We start from the raw sequence: 12,748 nt of genomic DNA, 5'->3' as shown, positions 1-12,748 counted from the left end.
CATTTTAGATTCAGCTTGTCATGGGGTTTATAATATAGACTAAGCCAAACCAACTACGACAGACAGAGAGAGAGACAGAGAGAAAAGACGTCATAGGCTGGTGTTATTCCAGGTGCCGCAGACGTAACGGAATTGATGGATCTTATAGCAATGACTCATTTTTCTAAGGCTATGCCCCAGTAGATAATATTATCAATCAGTGCATTTCATAACACACAACATTAAAATTCCAAACATTTAACAATAATGGAACAATAATACCATTTCATACCGCCTTCATGGCTGCAGGTGCCCCTCAGATCCATCATTTCATTTGCTTAGTAGTTAGATCATTGCTTGTCATGTAAATTGCCTCAGTTGGTCATATTTAACACACATTGAGTCACTGGGGAGAGTAGCTGAACTCCGGGAATGTCATCACAACTGTTATCCCCCTTTATCACCAACCTTCATGTACCCGTGAAGATTCCGGGGTAGAATAGGTCTTCAGCAACCCACGCTTGCCGTAAAAGGCGACTATGCTTGTTGTAAAAGGCGACTAACAGGATCGGGTGGTCAGGCTCGCTGACTTAGTTGATGCATGTCAACGATCCCAATTGCGTGGATCGATGCTCATGATATTAATCACTGGATTGTCTGGTCCAGACTCAATTATTTACAGACCGTCGTCATATAGCTGGAATATTGCTGAGTGCGGCGTTAAACAGCAAACCAACCAACCTTCATGAGATCATAGACTTCACTATTTGCAACTGTGGATGCCCCACTTGAATTATTTCAGAATAGCATTTAAAATAATAGAATTTGTTTAGCTCCATATAAACTAAACTTATTGGTAACTGTAATTATTTTTCTATTTCATCGAATTTGTGCAATCAAGCTAATAATACTAAAATACTACATGTACTGTATTTTTTATTTTGGTGCTTTTCCCTGTCCGTAACCAAAAAATAAAAGTGTCTGTTATTACCCCCGAGAGTAAGACCAGGTTTTAGTGCATATTTAATATTCAGCTTCCAACAGAATGTTTCACACATAACTGCATAGACACTAGGCACAGGTATGTCAAAAACGGATTCGTGCAGTTTTTGCAGTGTTCGAAATTAAGACAAGTCCTGGGGTCCTCAAGGTTTCTTCTTATGATATTTGAATCTAGGGACCTCATTGAACATTTGGGTTATGACAAGGACCCCCTGGCTTCCGTGCTTAATTTCGAACACTGTCTTGCGTTGCCGAAGTGCATCAACAGTAAGCCTGCACACCGTCACCAAGCTCTCAAGCGGTGTTGTTGTGGGTGTGTGTTTGTGTGTCCAGCCTGCATTTGACCATCACCTGCCACCCTCATTGTTGTGTGTCTTAACCTCTAATTGCAGCTTGCTGCTTCTTAATGCTTTATGTACATGGATTCTGTAACGTGCAAGGAGTACATTGAGACAGACATATTTTTTTTTGGTTTACAGATTTCATAGGACGAAAAACATAGAATGCATTGTACAGGAGTTTTTTGATCATCTTACAGTTTGATTTGGATGAGTTAGGTGATACAAAATAATCATAAATAATGATGATTTATAGTTGGTAAATTGTTTTTTGTCATATAAAAATTGCTCAAATCTTCTTTTTCTTTCTTTTTCTGACAAAGTGGACCTTATCGATGGTTGTATAATGAAAAAAAATCTGATTATTTTTTTCCCCTGAAGTTCCAATTTTTAGTTCAGCTGATCCGTAAACCAAGAAAAAACAATTGTAAGGCCTTGTTGTTTTCTGGTTAAAATTGAGTTACAAATGTTGTCAGGTAGTAATGTATTGTTATCAGCTTACCTGCCATTAACACCATACTCATTTTGTAATGTCACACATTCAGCTCAAGTCAGCATCTTGCCATAGAAGGATCAAAATATGGATCTGAAGTCTGATTTTTTGCATTAAAACAATAATTAACTTTTGAAATGTTTGACATGTTGGTGTTCAGATTATATTGGGATATTGTGACAAGAATGACACCCACTTTCAGAACTCGGACAAGGACAGTACCAGTACTGGTACCCCTGACGTTGACTCCACCCCGACTACACCCTCAGAACACTACCCCGCTACCCCGTCTGCAAGCTCCACATGGAATAATTGGCCCAACGCACCCAACAGTGCACAGAAGGGAGACGACTTCCGCCCACACACGATATCGTCCGCCTACGAAAAGTCGCATCACAATCGCCCTGCTCTGAAAGCGGAACTGTTCCAACCTCCAGCACCAGAGATGTTGGAGAAGCTGAAGGAGACGGAGGCCCGTGGAGCACAGGGTGGGGCTAAACATGGACGTCCACACAGTACTGCGACGGCATCGCCATACTCACGACCATCTGCCACCATCAACAAGATGCAGCCAGTCCTACCACCGCTTGGACCAAAACCGAAACCCAAAGCTGTGCCACCTCCTATGGTGCCTCATATAGGTGAGTTGTGTGAGATGGCTTACTTGTTATGTAGAGTTGTCTCCCTTAGCCATGCCAGGATACACTGATTGAAGGTTTGTTATTTGAATGCAATTGGTCATAAATAAATTTGCATCATGCAGTATTATTAGTTTAGATGAAAACTTATCAACAAATGAGTTGGTTTCATGTCTTTTGTCAGTTTTCACCTTGTCTACCAAATGTGTTATGATGTAGCATGCTTCTGAAAGGTAGGGTTGCACAATGTATAAATATTTTGTAAGCTTCAAGAGGGTGGATTGCTCAGTGTATAAATGTCTTGTAGGGGTTTGCAATGTATAAATGCTTTGAATGCTTCAAAAAGAGAAAGTGCTCAATGTATAAATGTTTTGCTTTCTTCAAAAAACTGTGGTGTGCAGTGTATAAATGGTTTGCATTCTTCAATAAAGTGTGTGTGTATTTGCGCACCTGCACTTGGGTCCGTGTGTTACATCACATTGTGGGTATCCTTTACAGTTTCCCAGGCTCCGATCTATGCCAACGCTGCTGAGATTGCGCAGATGGCTGCTGATAAGAAGAAGGACATAGAGCCGGTGATCGTCCACTCCCCCGACAGCGACACGTCGTCCTCACCTCCAACACCATCAAATAACGCTGTTGCACAGGTAACGACGGGACTCCAAAGACTACCGTTGACCATATCATGGTCACTCTCACTTCTGTAGCTGATTGATACAAGACTTGCCCTCTAGACTTCCGTGGCCATCACCAAGGGGGATAACTCTTACAATTCTCCTGGGGTCCGACTTCACTTAGCTTGTCATGTCATTTTGTATTTCATCATGGTTCTTCCTTAATGTTATCTTAGTGCTCCGTCTATCATAAGTATCTGTTCAACAAAATAAGTTATGATCTCTTAGCGATAGGATCGCAAAGGACCAAACCATGGCCCTGTTCCAGAAAGAGATCTCGCTAAGGCAATCGTAATTCCCCTATTTAGACACTGACTTACAATGTCATAGGTTTAAGATTGTTTTGTTAACTAGGTCGCTGGATTATATGTTTATTAGAAAGAAAATTATTTTAACTTTATATGTCAGGAGTTTTGCAGTGTAGACAAATATTGAAATCCCCTTCGTCCCAAAGCCATAAATATCCATCTACTTTAGGAAAAGCCACTGAAAGATTTGTTATTTCTTTTAAATTTAGTTAGCTAAGTGGCAGTGTGTATGTTCAATGTAGATTCTCCACTTGTGAATCACATTTTGTAACTTATTGTCCTGATGATTGTCTCCCCTTGGTGATGGTCACGCTCGATGAAACTGTCCCGCCATTGTATGTCACTAATTCATTAATGAATGATATGCTGATGATTGCTAACACTGAGACACAGGTATATAGCATGCTTTCTCAATCAAAGCAAGCCGAAACTTCGTTTCTTGTTTGACATCCTTTTCTTTCAAATTCTGCTCTTCTGGAAACAATACCAACTTTGTGCTTGTTTAATTATTCTTATGCTTCCGAGACCAAGGTCATGAACTTTGTGGAAACTTGCTGAAGTTTGAGTATCAGACCTTTCTAAAGAAATTTGATGTTTTGAACTTTGAGGTGGAGCATTTACTATTTTGATGTGGTAGGGAACATTATTCAGACCCTTTCACATATGTGAAAAAAGTGTTCTTACCTAAAATATCTTAACATTTTCTGATATTTGGCTTTCCTAATACATAAGTCTTCTCACTAATTTAAAGGTAACAAAATCGTTAGAAGAGATATAGAAAAAATTAATAATTATAAAAGAAGTGAAGACAGAAGAGTTTTGTCTTAATTGGTCTCCAGCTGAAATTCTGTACAGATGAATGCTTTGCTTTATTTTAGTTGCAAGTCTTATGTTTATGCTGTGTTTAACAATTTTTGTAGAGCCTATTACTGCTTAGACAGCCATAGCACTAAAGCCAACCCGAATCAGTAAGAAAAATACTGATAAATTAAGACATGGCATTTCAGATCAAGTCAGTCAGTTCAACCGGAAACCAAGTTTGTGTAAAATCTATTTGTCATCAGGGGTAGTGGGGTAGCCCAGTGGTTAAAGTGTTCACTTGCTTACCCGAGTTTGATTCCTCTGGGTGCTGTGTGTGAAGGCTATGTCCCCTGCCTTGCTACATGTGGTGTAAAACCTACCTTTCTATCAACCGATGTGGTTGTTTTCGTGATCAAGGCTGTGTCTTCCTATCTAAGCAGTAATATGTAGTCATACTTTCTTGTCGGACACACTACGCTATTTCGACTCATCTTAGATCTCAGTTTCAGTAAGGATGTTAATATTAGGATGGTAACAGTACAGTCAGTGTGGGAGGATGGCCTCATAGTCTTCATAGTGTTGCTGTTAAAACTGTAGCAAGTTGTAGGACTGTAATGGCTAAGTTTGTCTTGTCTCTTGACTTTAGTCCAGTCTCTTGACTTTAGTCCAGTCTCTTGACTTTAGTCCAAAATTAAGCCTGAAAGTCAAGGGATCCTTGTCATAACACTAATGTCAAAAGCAGAACATTGAAGGGGTCCCTGTATTATACCAATACCATGATGTTTACTCATGACCGCCGACTCCAAGCGCTGTTGAGATTAAGCTTGCCGTACAATACTTGATATCATACGTAACACTAAGAAATCTTGTCAGTGTAAAGGGTCTTTGTTTAGGCCAATTGGCAGTCCATGAAAGTTTGATTCCATTCATTCAAAAACCACTTTGTTAGTCAAATTTTATGATTTGTGCTAATCTGGCAGATGAGGATTACCCAATTTAGACAGACTGTGTCCAATTTGACACATCACTTAATAATAGGTCTAGGTCTAGACCAAAACGGTTAATGGTAGAGCATAGGCACTCTGCAGGTTGACTCCAGTATATGTGAGATGACCTGTCTGTTTGTTTGTTGTTGAGCACCACACTCAGCAATATTCAAGCTGTATGAGGGCAGTGTGTTAATAATCAAGTCTGGACCATACAATCGAGTGATTGATGTCATGGGCATCGATCTACACTATTACAATGACATGCATCAACAGGTCACCAAGCCTGACCACCAGATCCATTTAGTCGCCTCTTTTGACCAGCATTGGCTCCTGGGGATCTAGGGGCGGTCGGGTAGCCTAGTGGTTAAGCGTTCGCTGATCGTGCCGAAGGCCTGGGTTCGATTCCCAACATGGGTACAATGTGTGAAGCCCATTTCTGGTGTCCCCCACTGTGATATTGCTGGAATATTGCAAAAAGTGGCGTAAAATCATACTCACTCACTCCTGTTGACCTATATTTACCCAGAATCCTCATGGATGGTGGAAGAGCTAAGAACATTCTGCGAATTTCAAAGGAGTACACTGTAGCCTTTCGAAAGCTCGCAAGAACCTCTCGTCTGGAGAGAGGAAGGTTGGTGGTTCAATCCCCGGCCGTGTCATACAAAAATGTTAAAAGTCGGTACTTGTTGTACCCTGCTTGCCGTTCGGCATTGGGGGATAAAACGAGACTGGTCAGATCGGAGTCTGGATACTGTGTCTGAGTGGTATATACTAGATTGCACTAGAAAACCATCTAGCCTTTAGTCTGGACTATTACAAGCAGCACATATGCACGTAGCAATATAAGTACACTAAAGGCTGTCTTCCAACACTGGGGCTAAGGTACTGGGATATCGGGTTATGTTCAACAATTAATAGCTCTCACAATAACAAAAAGATTCAGAAAACCGATATATATTATTCTTTTTACAAAAATAAAAAATACAATTGCCATTGTTAATTCAATTACAATGAGTGTCCGACAAGCAAGTTCTCTTTTAACACACTCTATAGATTGAACATGTTTACCTTGAATTACCAACATGTTTTAGTTTGTTTTCGAGCTATCTTCTTGGTTTGACCTTTGACCTCTTACTCCTCTGAACAGCCGTCCCTGACTCAGTCTGATATGTTGGACCTTCAGGAGGCTATCAAGTCACTTGATAGTTGCACCGCAGCCTTAAATATTGAATATGATAGCGACGAGGACGATGTGCATAAGGCAAGATTGATTGACATCTGTCACCATCGCGTGTGAAAAGTGTGCGCTCCAGATAGATTTGCTTCTGTGGTGTCAAGGTTTTTTTTGGATATTGCACTTTCTTTCTGGCACATTTGGCATTCTTGAATTTCATTCAGGTTGTAGTAAAAATTATTTCAGGTTGTTGTGTTTTTGTAACAGTCTGTGATTAATGGTTCTTCATCATTAAAAAATAATCAAAGTCGTAGTGTAGAATCTATAGTATGTTTTGTGGAATTTTCGTGAATTGTGAATTGTTTTTTTATGAGATACACACATAAATTAATTTGGCCTTCTTTTTTGATGGTGAAAAAACATAATTTACTTGCAGTGTTTTTTCCTGAAGCTTGAAATAGAAATTCTTTCAAAAGGGCGTAATTTACCGCATTTGATGGATACTTAGGTTTGAAAAGAAGACTTAAATTATTTCATTTCTCCTTTAGACAAGAAACGGAAGTCCAGACAGCTGGGTAGGACATTTTTCACAATAAGAACAAACTAAGATGCTTCTCAACCAGTTGCACCAATTTTTCAAGGGTCATTGTCTCAGGACCGAACACTTTAATAGAAAAGTTCAATATATTTTCAAATCATCCCTATCTCATTAAAATCAGTTGTAAGTTCTCGCTTCCGCTACACTTAGATCTGAGGACATCCCATTACAGGTCATGTCAGAACAACCTTTAATCTGACCTATCCGAGAGTCACTCACAATATCGGGAAAGTGACAGTCAGAATTTGTTTTTTAATCATGCAACCTCAAAAGATTATCACCTTTCAGGCTGAACAATTGATTCCGTCAAAATCATCGTCTGCCACTCGCTTAACACTTGAAATGGAATACACTTTCCATAGTGAATTACTGTCCAACAATCTCGGCCTCTATTAGTCATTCTTGAATATCTTTTTGTTCAGTTTTCAAATTTTGAATCAAGAAGTTTGTCAAAATATTTTTCAAAGTTTAGTCTCAAATGGAAGTCGCGAGTTGGAAACTAATGCTGTAAAGCTCGAGAAAGCTGCTTTCTGGCTGGCTAATGTCAACTTGTTAGTCATTTCATTGGTCTGTCAAAGTTAGTGAAAGGTAGTTCTGACATGACCATAGTAAAAGTGCTAATGATTAAATCTAAGGAGTACATCTTCCCTAAGGAAGAGAGTTAACTGACTATGAAAGTCCAGTTTCCACCCTTGCCGAACTAGGCTGGTATTATGGAGTTACGTTTTGGCTGGACTGACAAGTCTATGCACAGTCCAATCAAAATTGTGCAACGATTCGTACACTGTCGTGCAGATGTCGGTCAATTGCAGGATTTGCAAAACATGTGCACTCGTTGTCAACAGATCTCCCTATCTTTTCATGTTTTTAATCAAGGTGCTCACGTGATTTGATGCACTTTGTGATGTAAGACCCATTGTGTCACAATATAGATCTTGGTTATCGACCAGATCGTCTTGACTGGGCGCCGTCGTTTTGTTTTAAACAAATGCAAGTCATACGAGAGGTGAAATCTGATTGGTCCATAGGAGAGGCTAAGAAGGGACATAACTCCTAATAACCACTGGTGGTGCTACGATCGAGCCCAGGAATTCCAGCCTAGTTTGGCATGGGTGGAAAGTGGACTTTTAAAGTCAGTTAACTTTCTTGCCTCGGGAAGATGAAGGAGTAATGAATTAGGAAAACCTGGAACACTTCCCCAGTTACTGAGTTACCTCCCCTGCCTTCACATCTTCACCCATTTGTAGTAAAGTTTGTTGTGGTAGACACAACATGAGAGTTATGACACAACATGTTCACTCACGCTTTGATTGTGTAATGCTTTTTGCTTTTGTTTATGCACAAGGCCAGTAAGAAGATTATCAATAATAACTTCTCAGATTAACACAATATATAACAGGGAGCTAATTTCACTAATGGGTGTCATTCCTGTTTGGGAATAACTAAAACTGTACAATGTTTATAGTGTTAATGTTTAATATTGTAGTTTTGTTTGGACCATGTTTTCATGTTATAAAGGTTGTAGATATTGTGTAGTACAGAAAAGTGTCACTAGTTCGAGAGAAATTAATTTGTTTGTCCAGTGCCAATGGGTTCTAGTTCCTTGTTGTGTCTTGTGCATGATAATCTCAAAAGAATGTTGACATTTTGACAACTAACAATTTTCTAAAAGAATATCTGTGTTTGTGCATGTTGAGTATGTTTATCAATTCTTCATTGGAACTGAAACAAAATACCAGATTATATGATAAACATTTTACATTTGTAAATTTGTTTGGGGAAAGAAAAAAATGTCTAGTTATATTTTTCCAATACGCTTTATGCTTCATTCACAAATTTACTATGGCTGTCTTCATTTTATTGTTCTTGAATGTAAACTGATTTATATGAATTTGTTAATTCTGGATAATATATAGTTGAGGAATTGCAACAAGTTTGTCAAATATTTTCCTGTAAATTAATAAATTATTGGTAATATGCACTTGACAGTTATTAATTTGAATAGACTCAGTTTAAGTCATGGAATTAATGCGAATATGAAATTAATATGAACAATGGAAATTCCCCTGGCTTGCATTGATAAAGCGACAATGTCTTTGGAGAAACAAGAGCCCTGGTATTCTCTTATTAGTCTTTATCAACCATGTGAAATAATGACATAAATCACATCAAGTTAAGTCTGGTCATGGCTTGTTTGTGACAGTTAAGGAAAACATTGTCAATTTAATTACAGAAATGCTAAAAGTTTGACAACATTATTTGAATAATTTTTTCAATGAGATCAATTAGATAAGTAAAAAATCAAAGGTAGGGCTTCTCGCATTAGTTTCATGACATGTTCACGACAGGAACTACACAAGCATTAAGTGATGAATCCTGATTGACAGTGGTTCTCAGCCCTTGCTTCATTGCCATCATGTGATATCTTCCAGCAACAAATGCAGCAGAATTCCCTGGAGTTAGCGGAGGCGATCCGGGAATTGGAGGCCAGTACCGCGGCACTGGAGTGTACGTACGACACCCAGAGCCACACCAGCCACACGTCCTTACAGTGTTCTAGTGGCTATGGCACAATGAACAGTACGCCATCAGGATCTGAGGACACCATTGCCTCAGGAGGTAGGCGATTCCCATGTTACGATCTGTGATGTTGTCTGAGTGAAATGATTAGTAAATTGTTACACTTTTTGCAAGGTAATGATAAGTTAAAAGTTTCATTTCTTGAAATTGATGAAGTGGCTTTTCAAAGTCATCTTTTTGGTTATTTTGAAAATATTTAAGAAAAGTTTATGAAATTATAGTGTACTCATTATGCCGATTTGTTTTATTTAGCAGAGACTGATTCTGAAATATGCCAGTTTTGGAATGTATCTGCAGTTCAGTTTAGCAATACAGGAAGTGTAACAATTTAGTGCAGAGTTATGCCCCTTTGTTTTTATGAGCTACCAGTAATTCAGTTCAGAGTTATCCCCCTTTGCTTTGTTGAGCTCAAGCTCCTTCCCAGCGCGTGACATCTGCGTTACACTCTCGGTAACATCGCTGCCACCAGTATGGGCGCGGCCATTACAAGAATCTTGAAATTTGGCCTCTAACCCCAAATGTAGTAACGTTCATACTTTTGTTTATGTCTTTGGAAATGCCATCATAGTGAATTTTGAAAAGGTTTACGACTGACCATGTTTTCCAGATGAATTTACTTTGGTGTTTGTATAATCAGATTGGTTCGAGATTGCAGACTAACGGAAAATCAACCAACTTCTCCCTTACATTCTTACTATATCAATAACATGATCGTTTTAATGAAATAGAAATTCAGTTTGACAAACAAAGAAAGTAATTTAGCAGGGGTAAGTGTATTCAGCGTCACGACAGTCGTCACTTGTTTGTAAACATAACAGTCATTCTGTTGCGAGTTCAACTCCAAGCATGGTTGTGGCCACCTATCACAGTGGGGAGTTTTGACTGGTGGCAGTGATGGTATAGAGAGCTCCGCGAACGGTCTATCGCTGCAAGGAGCTTGTGTTGAGCTCCCAAGCTTCCCATCCATTGTGTTATAAGTTGTTGACAGATGTTCACCGTGTCAAGTAGACAGTATGCATGTTGTTTGATGAGCAAGTTTTTTTGTTGTTCACCTTTATTGATATGTCAAGTATATATCCTGCATGTCTGCAGATTTTTTTGTTTTGATGAGATATTTTTATTTCCTTTGAATGCCTAGTATGTCTGCATGCAGTTGACATTTTCATAAATAATTATTCGCATTTAAGAAGACATGACAATCGGTTGCGGTCTTATGTTATCATTTTTGGTGTCCAGACATTTATTTTTTTTAAATTTGATGGATGAACTTTGGTTTAAAAGAATGGTTCGATAACCAGGCAAATATCATTTTTGGTGTCAAGATGATTAAATTAAAACACATTTCAGTAACATGTTATGTAATTTTTGATTGCGAGGCAATTACTTCAAAAATGGACATTTTCAAAAAAGTTTGTTTAGAAGAATGGTTCAATTAACCAGAGCCCTGTTCCACAAAGGAATCTTGGCACTAACATGATGGTAACCCCCCATACTTTATCATAGGATTACGATCATCATAGCACTGAGATCGCTTTATGGAACTGGGACCCAGCAAATGTTATTTTTGGCATCCAGACAATTGCTACAAAACATATTGATGGAGTTTCTAGATGGTTCAGCAGAATTGGACAATGTTATATATGTCAAAGGTCACTTGACCTAAAAATTATGTAAAAGTTCTATCAGGATGAGTATATGATAAGCAAAATTTTCAAATTTCAGTAAGTTTTCCCATTTTGAATGTTGTATATCAAAATGTTAATTTAGGAATTAATTCATCATGATTTATGAAACATTAATCAACTGTTCCTGCATGTTTGACTGTTAATTGATTATACTTGTAGCATGTGACTGTGATATTTATGAATGTATCCACAATTATTTTTTGGTCTTGCAGTGGTAGGCAACTGGAGTTTATTTTCTTGTCTCCGTGATAAGTTTGGTATGTGTTTTGTTTATATTGAATACAAGACAATGCTGTGTTATTTGCTGAGAGAGAACACTCCCTGGAATCTGGTTTTGTGGCGCTTTGAAATTTAATTGGTGGAAACAAAATAAAGATATCATGTAATTAGCATGTCCCTGGATGGGTGTCCTTTCTGCAAGGTATAGGGTGGTTGGTTAGTCTAGTGGTTAAAGCGTTTGCCAAAGGGTCAGGTTCAATTCCCTACATGGGTACAATATATGAAGCCCAGGAATATATCCAGGATGCATCTGGCAAGCAAATTGGGAATAAGTCTATTTTTTCAAAATTGAGAATATTTTTGTTCTTATTTTCTAGAAATATAGAGGTAGTTTATCATTGTATTTTTAGATGGCATTCAATGCAATAAAAGACAACTAAGCATTATAACATCTTATTTATTGGTCCTGTTATGAGTGAAATCCAGGTTGATTGCTTGCCTTTATATCTTGATGGTGGGAATGGTGCTCATTATATCAATCACTGGTTTGGTCCATATTATGACAGTCCACCCTCATATACTGGAAGGGGCAGTCGGGTAGCCTAGTGGTTAAAGCGTTCACTCGTCACGCCGAAGACCCGGGTTCAATTCCCGACATGGGTACAATGTGTGAAGCCCATATTGGTGTATCCCGCCGTGATATTGCTGGAATATTGCTAAAAGGGGCGTAAAACCATACTCACTCACTCACTCATATACAGGAAGCAGGAATATTGCAGTGGTGTGTTAAAGGACAAAGCAAATAAGGACCACCTTATATCCAGGATGTAAACACAGCATATCTGACTTACGTACACACGTTTAGGTAGTAACCACACACTGGTTTGTTGGGATGTGTCACTCTCTCTGCAAGTGCTGCTAAATTTTTTCACTGTTGCATCGTGCCTGTCTGTCATGTTTTGTTTCTTGCTATGTTTGCAGATTTTCAGATAGCTCCTACTGGCGTCGTGGAAACTGATCATGAGAAATATTACACGATTCCGCGCAGTCGGGACGTGTATACTGCCTATCGTAGTGTATTGCAACCCAAACGCCCTGCGTCAACAGCAGGTGTGTGTCACTGTAATGGACCATGTATATGCAATATGGGTGCGGAGAAGTGCGACGTTCTGTAGTTGCAACTCCAAAATGCCCCTGTTGAGATTCCGAGTCAGAATAGTTCCCAGTATACTTGTAGGAGTGACGGATGTGGATTGGGTGGTAACAATGT

At 38.8% G+C, this 12,748-nt stretch overlaps 1 protein-coding gene across 7 annotated transcripts in view; it reads left to right on the top strand.

Moving 5' to 3' along the window:
• The window catches only part of LOC124116365 (protein MTSS 2-like), a 108,767-nt gene that overhangs the window by 88,467 nt on the left and 7,552 nt on the right, over positions 1 to 12,748 (top strand). For 4 of the 7 annotated variants that reach the window (XM_048397773.1, XM_048397770.1, XM_048397769.1 and 1 more), the window contains 5 exons: positions 2,015 to 2,453; positions 2,949 to 3,097; positions 6,370 to 6,483; positions 9,427 to 9,613; positions 12,460 to 12,588. In XM_048397773.1, the coding sequence (XP_048253730.1) occupies positions 2,015 to 2,453; positions 2,949 to 3,097; positions 6,370 to 6,483; positions 9,427 to 9,613; positions 12,460 to 12,588 (1,018 nt within the window). Of the gene's footprint in view, positions 1 to 2,014; positions 2,454 to 2,948; positions 3,098 to 6,369; positions 6,484 to 9,426; positions 9,614 to 11,471; positions 11,517 to 12,459; positions 12,589 to 12,748 lie in introns of all 7 variants that reach the window. The other 3 variants (XM_048397771.1, XM_048397774.1, XM_048397772.1) reach the window with 3 other exon arrangements.

Source organism: Haliotis rufescens, unplaced genomic scaffold (assembly GCF_023055435.1).
Source record: "Haliotis rufescens isolate VD_foot unplaced genomic scaffold, xgHalRufe1.0.p SCAF_17, whole genome shotgun sequence".
Taxonomy (NCBI): domain Eukaryota; kingdom Metazoa; phylum Mollusca; class Gastropoda; order Lepetellida; family Haliotidae; genus Haliotis; species Haliotis rufescens.
The sequence above is the reverse complement of the archived record's forward strand: the minus strand, read 5'-3'. Positions and strand labels throughout refer to the sequence as shown.